The sequence below is a fragment of the Notolabrus celidotus genome, chromosome 14 (genome assembly GCF_009762535.1).
Source record: "Notolabrus celidotus isolate fNotCel1 chromosome 14, fNotCel1.pri, whole genome shotgun sequence".
NCBI lineage: Eukaryota > Metazoa > Chordata > Actinopteri > Labriformes > Labridae > Notolabrus > Notolabrus celidotus.
The window spans coordinates 5,628,263-5,641,048 of NC_048285.1; the positions used below are offsets into that span (position 1 = coordinate 5,628,263).

Genomic DNA, 12,786 nt, shown 5'->3' on the forward strand with positions numbered 1-12,786 from the left:
AGCATCAAATTAACCGTAAGAATATAAATAGTTCAAATAGATAAATAAAAAAGGGTTGGGATGAGAGTTGGAGATACAATAAATAAAACAAAAACAATTACAAATTAGCAATTAGATTAATTAGATTTTTTTTAAATAAATAAAAACAAAACAATTCAAAACATTTTGGAATCAATAATTATCTATCAAAAAAGGTAAATAAATAAAAACAAACAATTAAAAATAAGCATTAGATTCAATTAGCAAAAATAAGAAGACCAAATTAAAACAAAAACAAAAACTCTTAATTATTACAATTTTGGTTTATTGACTTTTATTTCTAAAGTCTACCGGAAGTGTTTTTCTGTTAGTGTTAAATTGACATGAGGATTCTCGCTTCATGCTTCGCTGTGTGTCTGGAGGCGGAGTTCAGTGTTATAAAGTCCTCTTTGAAACAACAGTGGAGTCAGTAGTAGTTCTCACCTTCACTGGAATACAGAGTTTTCACATACTTTGTTGATTTAACCTCGTTTTTCATTGATTTCTAACAAAAAGCTGAGAAAGGTTCAACTTTCACCTGCAGGAGAAGTTGAACTAACGTCACGCGTGATAGGTGAGTAGATGTTTTTTAAATAGACTCTTTTACAGCAGGTTTACGGAATTAAACCAGGCAGGTTTAGGTGCAAAACCCTTCTTAATAACGTCACGTATCACTATTTTAATGCGAAGTCACTTCTTGCTACCCATTTGAATAACATTTGCATTCACATTTATTCTCGCCTGCACAACATTTCAGTCAGGTGTGTTTTATGTGACGCTTAAATCAGCAGTGAATAAGTACCTTCAATGATGGCTTCAAAGACAGCTTGTTATTTCATCTGAGGTGTTAAAAGTTGCAGCTGCATGAGTGTGCTGCAAACCCCAGTGGTGAGATTGTTTCTTGGAGCCATGCAGGAGACTCAAAATGTGCAGTTTCCATGCATGGAGCATGGTTGTTGTGGTGACTCATCCTGGAGATTTGACATGCATTGCTAAGGGTGGGATAAAATATCGTCAAGGGGATATATTGATGCCCTGATTTAAAATTGATATGGCTCAATAGATTTCCTTTCCATGGTAAAAATGGAATCAAGTTAGTTTTAAGGGGCATTTTGTTTTCCTCAGAAATCAAATGTTGTGTTTTAGCAAATATCGTGCAATTTATAAATTATCGCTGAATCGTTGTATCGTGACTTTATTGTTGTGGCCAATTAACATGGTATCCATCATGATGTGTCACCCCACTATTCCCACTCCTACAAACCATAATAACATCTCTTCCCAGCACACATGACCTGTGTTCTCACACAGTTTCAGAGCTTGTAAATTTCTTCCAAAATCACTTATAGCCAACTTAAAGACACTGTGAGGAGTTTTTAAATAGCTGAGAAACAGAGTGAAACCGATGCCGACGCCTCTTAATGACCTACAAAAGCAAACAAGACCATCAACCTACTACCAATACCTTCTCTGTTGTCCTTTTTAATGCCTGAAACCGCTGTGAGGGGGTAGGTGTCACAACAGATGATTGACATCTCGCTTTAGAAGCAGCCTGTTTTCATGCAAAGTAATCACATTGCTTGATACATTTGACTTATAAAAGACAGCAGGGTGAGGTTTTTGTTTGAACAACAACTTTTGCATGTACAGGACAAGAGATACGAGGTATCAGTTTGTCCACATGAGGCGCTGTGATACAAACCAAAAGATCCTCATAGCAGCTTTAAGAAGGCTTAAAGTTAATGTGTTTTAACCTTCTTTTGAAGTTGCTCCAAGTCACTAAGTCCCCTTTAATAATCAGAGTGAGAGTTTGCCAGGGTTTACGTGTTGTGAGGGATTTAAGTATACATTAGATTTTTGCAACGATAATAACATCTCCTCTCCAAGCCTGCAGGCATTTTGGCTCTCTCCTGGTTTCATGCTCCCTTTCTTCAGTTTCATCAGTGTGGCGTATTTTCTGAATCACTCTCCTGAAACGGTCTGAAAGTTTGACTTTAGTCTTTAAATGACAGAAGAGCCCAGTTTCACTTGACTGCTTGCTTATGGTTAGACTGTAGAATTTAGACAGTGAGTAAGAGTTAGTCAGAGCCTGCAGAGCTGGACGCCTCAGGGTAAAGAGCAAATCTTAATTGTCGTCCACCATACAGTCGTATAAAAACAACTTTCTCTGTTAGAAGTGCTTTCAAGGAATACCTGATGTTTTCCTGTATTTTAATGGTTCAGGTGATCTGTCTCAAATTTCTAAAACAAATCAACCCTTTGCCTATCCTTCCAAAATGCCTCTAACACTCTGTCCTTTGTTTCTCACCAGGTGCTCCTGAGGTTAAAAATGAAGCACCTCTCCTTGTCGCTCCTTTCCACACTGGTGATCTTGTACAGCCATACAGGTGTGCAGTCCCAAGCACCCACCTATGGGGAACGGGGCTCAGATCTTGGCATACAGGTGTTTCAGCAAGTAGTCCGCTCCAAGCCTCTGGAGAACGTGGTTCTGTCACCTCATGGAGTAGCTTCTGTCCTTGGGATGTTACTGCCGGGAGCACATGGGGAGACCCGGAAACAGGTCCTCAACGCTCTGCGCTACAAGAAGAACGGTAAGGAGGCTGGATCCCTACGTTAATGTAACCTTCAAAGATGTAGTTTTACATTTAAACTATAAATTATAACTTAGATGTAATCATAGATGTATAAGAAGTGGACCTCATGGCCTCTTCATTTTAAAAGTGAAGCCAATACAGAACTGCAATTATTTTAATTGAATTATTTTAATGGCCAGCAGGGGGAGACTCAGCTAATTTGATTGTAAGAAAACCAAAAATTCCTAATATCGCCAAGGTGAGCTGGTTACGTCATGCAGGTTACATGAGAAGGGGCAAAGTGCTGTCCCATTCCCAGTTCTACCGTTTGAGCCCTTACAGCCTCCTGCCTTCAATCACTTTCCAGGTGACGTCAGTTAAGTCAAGAAGGGCTCAGGGCTTAGGGAGGACATTGATATTGGCCCAGAGAGGGCAGGTGTGGTCAAGTAATAAAAGGGAAGTAAAGAGAGGGAGTAAGGCTAAAACAGAGTGGTGTAACAAAGAAGTGGCATGTCATTTTTGGCTCACGCCACCTGATTGCAACATTTTCTTTCAGTCCCATTTTGAGCTCTACATCTCTGCACGATGACTGACACACAGAAATGTCACAAACACAACAACATCATCCAATAGATGATGTAGTGTTGCGATGAAGCATATTACGTATCATATTGTGATCCATTGTGATGCTATTCGTACCATGAAGTCCTTGCCAGTACCCAGCTGTATTAATGTTATCAATAGATAATAGCTTTGATCCTTCTTTTATCTCAGGTCCGTACAGGATGCTGAAGAAACTGCACAAAGCCTTGACAGCAAAGTCCAACCAGGACGCCGTGCTGATCGCCAACGCCATGTTCAGCCAGCAGGACTTCCCCATGGAGGCACCATTTGTAGCCACCAACAAAGACAACTTCCAGTGTGAGAGCCGTAGCCTGGACTTCAGCAACCCTGAAGCAGCCGCAGAGGAAATCAATGCATGGGTCAACAACAAGACCAAAGGTAGGAGTCAGGCATGTGGTGTAGAAACAATTTAATATATACTAAACTCTGAGTGTTTTATGGAGATATACTTTAGAATTTGTTACAAAAACAGTCAAATGTCACTGCTGCAGTTAGTTTCAAATCAAAGCATACACATTTTTAAGTTTTGAAAGAAGAAAATAGAAACTACATTTATTCATACACCACACAGCTTTGACTTTTTGATATTGCAAATGTTCTGGCACATAGATCTGTTTACCCTCAGGAGATGTATAATTTTCCCATCCACATCAGTGCTGAAGTGAATATTAAAAGAAGTGGTAATATTCTCCCTGACTGAATAATGTTCCCGTGTTGCATATTTATCCAGGTCACATCCCCAACCTGATCAAAGCCGACATGCTGGACCCAGCTATGACCCGTCTGGTTGCTGTCAACTCGATCTTCTTCAAAGGGTTATGGAAATCCCGCTTCCAGCCCGAGAACACCAAGATGAGGCCCTTCACCGGGGGCGACGGAAACGCATACAAAGTTCCGATGATGTCCCAGCTGTCTGTCTTCAACATCGGTGAGGTGATCGGCCGTCATACTTCAAACAGGAAGAGATAGTTGGATGCTGATCAGGTTGTTTTAGAGGTTGTGGAACAGAGCTTGCAGACAGCTCGGGTTGGAGAGGAAAGTGAAAGAGATGAAGAGGGTCACTTTAAAGAACAGGTCCTCTAATCACAGGGAACATATTTAATTTATTTGCATTAGAACTAAACAAACACTGAAGTAACTAACAACCCTTAGAGGATGACACCAAGCCTGATGATGATCAGGGATGCAACGATACCTTGTGAGACAGTTAGCGCTCATCAGTTAAATAAAGGAGGAGAAAAATGATAATTGATTTATAGAAGGTGCTTTCTACCATTCACTTTTCTTGTCGGATGTCGTCAGGCCTCTTCTATCTGTAGCTGAATCAAGCGGCAACCTCAGCTCTCAAAATATGAAGCCCATGCGGAAGTGTTATACACTGCAATTCATCGACAACCGCTTGAGTCTGGCTGCAGAAACACCGGAAACCACATACACACTGTAGTGGCAACTTTTAGAAAAAACCTTCTTTGCCACTTCTGCAGGACGTGATCTTTCTGACTCGTGCGTTGTAAAATAGGTTTACTAAAAAAGGAAATGAATGCCGTATAAAATTAAACAAACCGAGAATTTATTAAAATTATAGACAAACAAAATCACTTCTCTCGTTGCTATTAACTTATATATTTACAAAAGCGACAAAACTATACAAACCAAACAAAGCTACGGTTAGAAAAATATGGTGCTCCTTGTCCTGCTCAAATGAAAGCACACATTGCCTCGCACATGCTCAGTAGCTCCCACTTGGCAGCACCACTTACATGCAGCATGACAATTAAAGGCACGCACACACTCAAATAACTCTATGGCTCTAACACACACCAATTCAAAAAAGGCTATCTTTGCACACACTGTACATGGGGGTGAATTATTTTGTAACGTAATGGTTCAGAAGATTTTTCAGACAACGAATTTTTGCCAAAATAAGGATGTGACTGACTTGATTGACAGGCGGGAACACATAGCTGTTGGCTAGGAGGCTCAAACCCCGCCTCTTTACGTCCCACTGTTTTGGATGAGTTCAGCATTTCCAATATGGCTCCCGTCAATGATTGGATTCAAAACATCGCTCAGGAACAGATGGGTGACATCACTGATATTACATCCATTATATATACAGTCTATGAGCTGAATAGAGGTGTGCAGACATGGCTGCAGCAGATTTTGCAGTTGTTGCTGGTGTTTCCCAGCAGAGACGATATCAGGGTGACCTGATGAAGGATATTTGTGCTCCATTTTAACATTTTTTTATCCTTATATGATTGCTGTCTGCTGTTGATAACTAGGGGACCATCTCTCTCTCTCTCTCTCTCTCTCTCTCTCTCTCTCTCTCTCTCTCTCTCTCTCTCTCTCTCTCTCTCTCTCTCTCTCTCTCTCTCTCTCTCTCTCTCTCTCTCTCTCTCTCTCTCAGGAGATGTAACTGATGTCATGACAACTGAAAAGCTCATGTCTCTTTCATGGGGGCTAATGAGTCAAACAATGAGGCTGTTTTTATTTACTGCTGATCTAGTTGAAGAACCTTTTTCATACCAGGCTACAAACATTTTGTATATTGCTTTAAATTCAGCCATTAGAGCCGGTCTGAAGTGGCTTCTCCAGGCTTCTCAGTTTAAAACCCGAAAGAAGTGGGGCGCTGTTGGTCGGGAGGTGGAAGTGCGCCCACTGTGGATATAGTTCTCGTCACTTGCTGCATGTCTTCACCCACCTTCTGCACCCCACATTTCCTGTCTCACTTCTGCTGTCCTGTCCACTTAGAATAAAAAAAGGATGTAATCTTGATGTGAGAGATAGTGGATTAATGGGTTGTCCCTTTTAGTCTTATAGAATGAGAACATTAATTATGCTCAGTGAAGTTTTCATCACAAGCCGCCTTTCACTAGATGAAGTAGAGATACTTTATTTCCCTACATGTCGCCTCTTCTTTACCTCTCATATTTGCCAACTTGATTTATGGCGGTTTGATGATTTACAACGTTTCAGATTGTTTTGATGACATAATTACAGCAGCTGCCAGTTTTGTGATTCACGGGTCAACTTGTGAGGAGTTGTACGGAAACGCAGGCTGAGACATGCCACATCCGCATCACATTATTTAGCCCCGTGTGAAATGAAATGGCACACCAGTCAGCCGTCTATATTTAGACGAGCTGTCAGAGATGTGTTGGTGCACCGAGTGCTGCAGATAGATTCTCACACTGTGCTTGAGTTAATCTGAGGTCATGTCGAGCTGTGACGCACTGAGGTTTGTGTCTCTCCTTGGTTTCCTGCTGGGTGTTGACATTAGTCGACATTTTCTCATTTGTTTATTGAATTATGGTCTTCAAATTATCACACACAGGTCATAAAGAGAACATGAGTCTGGAACAGCCCTCACTGGTTCAGTTTTTATACATGTTTTGGTGTCATGACTTGAGAACTCAGTGTGTTGTGATTTCATTTAATGCTCATATAAAGTCAGAGGAGCTGTGTGGTCCCAGTGAAGCGGATGTTTGTGGTATGAGGCTCCTGTTGGGACTTGTGGTGCTTTCTTTGGCCAAAAGTGATTTCAACATCAAAGTTAAACCAATCTTTTTGAAGTGCAAAATCCCATTGGAGAGTGTTGTTTTAGAAAAGTCATAAACAGAGATAGTCCTGGTCATCCAAACACATGTTGAGCATCAAGGAACGTTCGCAATATATTTGAATGGAGAGAAAATCTGCAAAAAACTGCATATTTTAAGAAAACTGCACAAAACCATGGACGACACACCTCCTAATGATGCCAAAAAAACTGCAACATTGGCTGACACCGGGGCGCTGGTGGCCTAGTGGTTTAAGCGCCCCACATTAAGAGGCCACAGTCCTCCATTGCAAAGGTTGCCGGTTCGACTCCCGGCTGCGACCCTACACTCTGCTCCCAGTGTTTCCTGTCTCTCTTCAACTGTACTATCAAATAAAGGCAAAAGCCAAAAAATATAACTTTGACATTGGCTGACATCTTGAACATTTGAAACCAGAGTTTGTACATCAGGGATCAGCTGATAGAGCTGCTGTATTGACATCCAGTTGTTGCCACCATGCAAACATCTACTCCACATCTTCTCTCATCATTCCTCCTTTATTCTGTGAATCCAGTGCACGCAGCTCTGCAGGTAACACATTTGGCAACAGAGCTGTCAATCATGATGTTACACCCTCCTTCAAAGCTGCAGAGAAGAAGGATGTTTTGAACCGTGATCTTAATGAGCTGAAAGTTTAACTTCAATCAATCAATCTTTATTTGTATCGCGCCAAATCACAACAAACGTTATCTCAAGACCCTTTTACAAACATAGAAGGTCTAGACCACTCTATGTCAACTTATGAACAGAGACCCAACACCAAGACAGGATAAGACTCAGTCTTACTCCACCTTAATCCACCATGAGCATTGCACCTTGTAGTATTTAGCTAGTTACAGTGGCGAGGAAAAACTTCCTTTAACAGGCAGAAACCTCGAGCAGAACCAGACTCATGTTAGACAGACATCTGCCTCGACCAAGTTGGGTCTGGAAAGAGAGATAGAGGAGAATAAGAGAGAGAGGGAGCGGTGATAGTGATGAGACAAGTAACTTCAGGTGTTCAGGAAGCTTGTGAGGAAGCATTGAAGCAACGGCTACTTCATTTTGCCGTGTCTTGATGAAAATTGATAAGCATTCAAATTGTACATCAGTTATAGAAAGATATTTTGCTTGTCAGTTTTTTTCATTTTAGTGAGTTTATTCTCAATTAAAAAATGGCGAACATTTGCAGGTTCGAGTTTTGTAAATGTGAGGATGTGCAGCAGTGTTTTCATTTTGTAAACTGGTTGAGAATTTGAAGCTGTACCTTTTGTCTTTTGGAAATAGTTGCAAGCCTTTTTTATATCATTGACATTTTGAAGTTCAAAAGATTCATCATGAAAATAGTTGTCCGGTCAATCCATCACAAAACAATCCTACAGCTGCAGCTCTTTTGTTACGAATTAACATTATTATTCATACCGATGAGAGGAGGTTGAAGCGTCTTGGTTCAGTCAAAAGGTTTAATTGATGATCGTTGTCCCTCTAACCTCTCTTACCTTTACTCCTCTTCCAGGTGTAGCCACCACACCTCAGGGCCTGAAGTACAAGGTGATCGAGCTGCCCTATCACGGCGGCTCCATCAGCATGCTGATCGTTCTGCCGACTGAAGATGAAACCCCTCTGTCCCGTGTCATCCCGCACATCAGCACGGCCACGGTGCACAGCTGGACCTCGCTGATGCACACGAGGAAAATCCGCCTGCTCATCCCCAAGTAAGACGCTCAACCACACACACCAGCATAATAATATGTTGTGAAACGGGATTATTTATAATGAGCACGTTGTTACGGTTAGAACAGCCTGATGATGATTCAGAATGGCTTGCTCTTCATTATGTGTTCCCTTATTTTATTGTTGTATTTTCCCCTTTTTAACCTTTTGAAGCATGGAGGGTGAAATACTCTCCATGTTCAGCTGCAAATGATTAAAATGAATGTTGTTAAAGAAGACCTTTGGAAAAAACAGGCCGCACCCAGGATATCAGCACATTTTATATGCCATGTAAACTTATAAAAAGGTTGTTATGTTAATGAAAAAAACGAATTTGATCATTACATTGTGTTCTCATGTGTTCTCTGTGTGCAGGTTTACTGCTGATGCCGAGGTGGATCTGGAAGCCCCCCTCTCAGCACTGGGAATAACAGACATGTTCAGTGAGGCGAAAGCTGACTTCAGACACATCAGTGAGTAAAAGCGTACCGTCAGTCCGAACACATCAGTGACAAACTAGCCCGAGTATTTACGACAGGTTTCTGTTGGTATGAGGAAGGCGTATATGATAAAATGACTGTTTGCTGTTTACTGACAGAGCCAGAGAGAAGCATGTAAAGCGTGTCTGACTCCTCAGTGTGAAAAACTGAATCACTTGGTTCACACTATTCTCTCTTATCACTGAGTGAAAGCAGCTGGACAAAGCGCTCTGCTGCCATCGTGTGGTGAAATGTACAATTTACATTTTTACATGACGTACTGAGCTCTATAAGACAAATGTCTCCAAAAGAGCACACAAAGGGCACTAAGACTTTGTGTGATCATCTTGTATTTAGGGTCTAGACTTTTTGAATACTAATATTCATTACAAGAGTGGACACTGAACTATTAAGTGAATGCACCGCTCATGACCGGGGCCAGCTGTCACTCACATCTATAGCGCCAGGGGGATGAAAGATGGAGAGACACAGCGATCATTAGGAACAAAGGCTTGCTACATACTACCTACGAATGTAGTATCTAGTATGCACTACATACTGTGTTTGAAGGTAGTGTGTAGTATGAATGTTCTGTTGGATGTGTCATGGCAACACAACCTCGGCACAAGTGTGGTCTAGGGCATCCAAGCTTTAGCTGCCTGTTCCATAATAAAGGAAAGAAACAGGTGGCTGTCGAGCAAAAGGCAATGGAAAGGGCAGACCATACCTGGAGCGACTTCACTTTCCAGGCCACCATGCATGGTTTTGGGATCAGCTCACGCTGCTTACTTCTTACGACCCCTCAGGGTTTCAGATGACCGTTCATAGTGTCACATAGTGTCACAAGACGCTGTGTGTCCTTTGAAGTTTCACTCTACAGCGACTGTGAATCAAAGGAAACCCGGAAGTAAAACCCCGTTTTTTAAACTCTAATAACTAACGAAAAAGAAACTTTTCAGGAAAAAGAGGCCTTGGACACAAAACAGTCAAATATTAACTACATATCACCACAGCATACAGATGTGAGAAACATTTGTACGACCTGTATTTATTTTTTAAAGTTTGACTGCTCTCCCATTCAAATGAATGGGGGAGACAGATTTTTTGACTTATACTGCAGCCAGCCACCAGGGAGCAGACACACTGTTGAAAGCCTCACCACCAGCCGAGGGAACTTCTCCCTTGAGCAAGACCATAGCTTACCCGTCTCATTGGCCAATTGGTTACATACCCAGGAACACGCTCAGGACAGTGTTGCTGTAACGGATGTGTTTGCAGTATGCTCGGTCGGTCAGGCGTTGCTGGAGGCGGTTTCGGAAAGCAGAAGTAAACAAAGGCCAAGCTGATAACGAAACTGCTTCTTTAGCATCACTTGTGATTTAAAAAGTTAAGAAGTGGCTTATATGGAGGGTAATAATTTTCACAGCACCTAAAAACTGAGTGCCCCAAAAATGAAGTGGAATGTTAGCGCTGTGCATTGTGGGAAACAAACTGCACAGAAGACTGGTCCGATGCATACGGAGACATTTCTCCACATCAATACGACATCCTGATAGTTTTGGCATACTACAGATTTTGCTCTTGTTCATACATTATATACTGAATTTTGACCAAATCTTTATGTACTGCTTGTATAGTAGGTGGTTAGAAAGTAGGCCAAGTTGTTCAACATTCGAGGCAGAGTTCTGATGCTGATTACAGATAGTGGTTATCATACAGCTGAGTCATTCAACAACCGTCCAGCAGCAGAGAGATATGGTGACAGAGAGAGTGACGTCCCAAGATGGGGAACTCAAAAAGAGCATCTTAAAATGTTGAAATGTTGCTGTTTCCTCAGGTGCTGAGCCTCTCCATGTATCCAGGGCTCTGCAGAAAGCCAAAATCATTGTGAATGAAGATGGAACAAAAGCAGCAGCTGCCACAGGTGAGTGTTTGTGCAGTTGGAGACATTTTGCAGTTCCATACAGTCACAACAGTAATCCATAATGCTGGAGCTTCTGACATGTTCTGTCTGTTTGTGTTCAGCTGCCATTTTGCAGACTCGGTCCTCCCCACCCTGGGTCACAGTGGACAGACCATTCCTCTTCCTCATCAGACATAACCCCACAGGTACAGTCCTCCATGGGACCCGGTTTACTCACATTAAAGTGTATTTATAAAGCTGAATTTCCGCCAGAAGTTTCAGGAACTTTTAGTCCCAGAGAGAGTTTGAAATAAACACAAGATACTTGTGCTCTAATTCAAAGAAACCACCCACGTCCCTATATTTATGCTCCACTAATAAATTACAAAGCCTTCCACACAGCCCCCAAACATAAAATCCAAACATAAAGATAGATGGGCAGTTAGAGCCATCTCAGGGAGGCTCAACAGAAAAGGGAAAATAAAAGAGAAGAGCAGAGAGAGGATTCTGTAAAGGTCTGTTTTACTAGAGCTCACCCTGCCAGGTTTGGCTGTGTGCTCCGACTTTACCTTCTCTCACCTTTTCATGATGGAAGAAAGTAAAAGAGAGGTATGTTTTTATCAGCTTGGTCCGACATCACCTTTACCACCTGGGGAAATAAGACTCCGTTCATTGTTATGTGGATATTAGCTTGCACATTATGTGTCTAGGCTTACAGTCTTGGTGGTCAGAGACTATTATTGCTGAACATGAGACCTTTTTTGAAGACATCTTAAAAAGCCACACTACATTTTTGTATCCCCTGTGGGTAATACACAAAGCACCTCATACAACCCCACTTCCAAAAACAACTAACTATCCCTTTAAGAATAAACGGTGTTCCTGATTATTTATGTGTTTACTGAAAATAAGTGTCTTTGGTGCAGCGTGTGACTCAGCCACACATCCAGATGGTTCACTGTCTGCTCAGCTGATCTTTTAAATGCTTTGAGTTCTCAACAAATAAGACATTTATGGCCCACTCAAAAACACCCCGTGCTTTCACTGAGAAGTCCCCCATATCATGGACTTTCTGAGGGGCAACACAGAATCCTTGTGAATCCTTCATTTAGACCCCAATCCCTGCAGTGGAAAAACACCAAGGACCTCCAAAGGTCTCTTGCCCTCAGGAAAGTTCCTGTGGTGGAAATGCAGCTTGATGTAGCTTTATATAAATAAACGCATACATTCATAATCTGTTCAATTAAATGTAAATAATTAATTCTCCCTGTGTCCGTCCTCAGGAACCATCCTCTTTATGGGCCAGATCAACCAGCCTTAAGTCCAGATCTCACTGGCCCGCCTCCTGGAGCATCATAGGCCAGTACAGGAAATGCTTCTACACTGCCACGCATGAACACAGACGTCCATATAAACACACACATACACAAACTTTGCTGTAGACTCATGTACAGTGTGGACATACGATGTTATTTGTTTTAAATATTGCTTTTTATGTTACCTGTTTTGTGTAACAAATAACATGCTTTATACAAATGTTCTGCAGACTAAATTTTCCAGCTGTTTTAATTTGTTTTATACTTTTTTGAATTTATTACTTTTTTTAAAAGACTTTGAATGTCGAGTTGTGTATTTCTTCAACTCTGGAGTAGTGTATTAAGTTTGTTTATCATGTCATTGTTTCAGTGTTAATGTTCCTTATTTTAAGTCATGTCACTCCAGTCTGTTAATTTTCACTTCTGAGCTGTGGCAGCATGTTTGTATTGCATCAAGCTTCTTTGCCTTGAGTGTTTCCCTCACCGGGGAAGTCTTCTGTTCTCGTTCTGCCATCATATTTGCTCAAATAAATACACATATTTATAACATCAGTGATTTTGCATTCATTATTTACCGATATA

At 41.4% G+C, this 12,786-nt stretch overlaps 1 protein-coding gene across 3 annotated transcripts; it reads left to right on the plus strand.

Moving 5' to 3' along the window:
* The first annotated feature begins 336 nt into the window (after positions 1-336).
* serpine2 (serpin peptidase inhibitor, clade E (nexin, plasminogen activator inhibitor type 1), member 2) lies at positions 337-12,756 on the plus strand. 3 transcript variants are annotated; one of them, XM_034701170.1, is made up of 10 exons: positions 337-444; positions 531-588; positions 2,330-2,609; positions 3,366-3,593; positions 3,946-4,143; positions 8,310-8,508; positions 8,882-8,979; positions 10,823-10,909; positions 11,011-11,094; positions 12,172-12,756. In XM_034701170.1, exons 1-10 carry the CDS (start codon positions 380-382, stop codon positions 12,207-12,209), a joined length of 1,335 nt encoding a protein of 444 aa, XP_034557061.1. In that variant the 5' UTR covers positions 337-379; the 3' UTR covers positions 12,210-12,756. The 3 variants fall into 3 exon arrangements, with proteins under 3 accessions (XP_034557061.1, XP_034557062.1, XP_034557063.1); XM_034701172.1 differs by having other exon boundaries at positions 401-444; positions 531-592; XM_034701171.1 differs by having other exon boundaries at positions 376-592.
* Positions 12,757-12,786: the final 30 nt, after the last annotated feature.

Excerpts from the sequence above, each read along its gene's own strand:
- serpine2 (XM_034701170.1), top strand. The coding sequence starts at position 380 with ATGCTTCGCTGTGTGTCTGGAGGCGGAGTTCAGTGTTATAAAGTCCTC. Across the intron at positions 445-530 it reads CTCTTTGAAACAACAGTGGA|AAAGCTGAGAAAGGTTCAAC; the intron begins GTCAGTAGTAGT and ends GATTTCTAACAA. Across the intron at positions 8,509-8,881 it reads ATCCGCCTGCTCATCCCCAA|GTTTACTGCTGATGCCGAGG; the intron begins GTAAGACGCTCA and ends CTCTGTGTGCAG.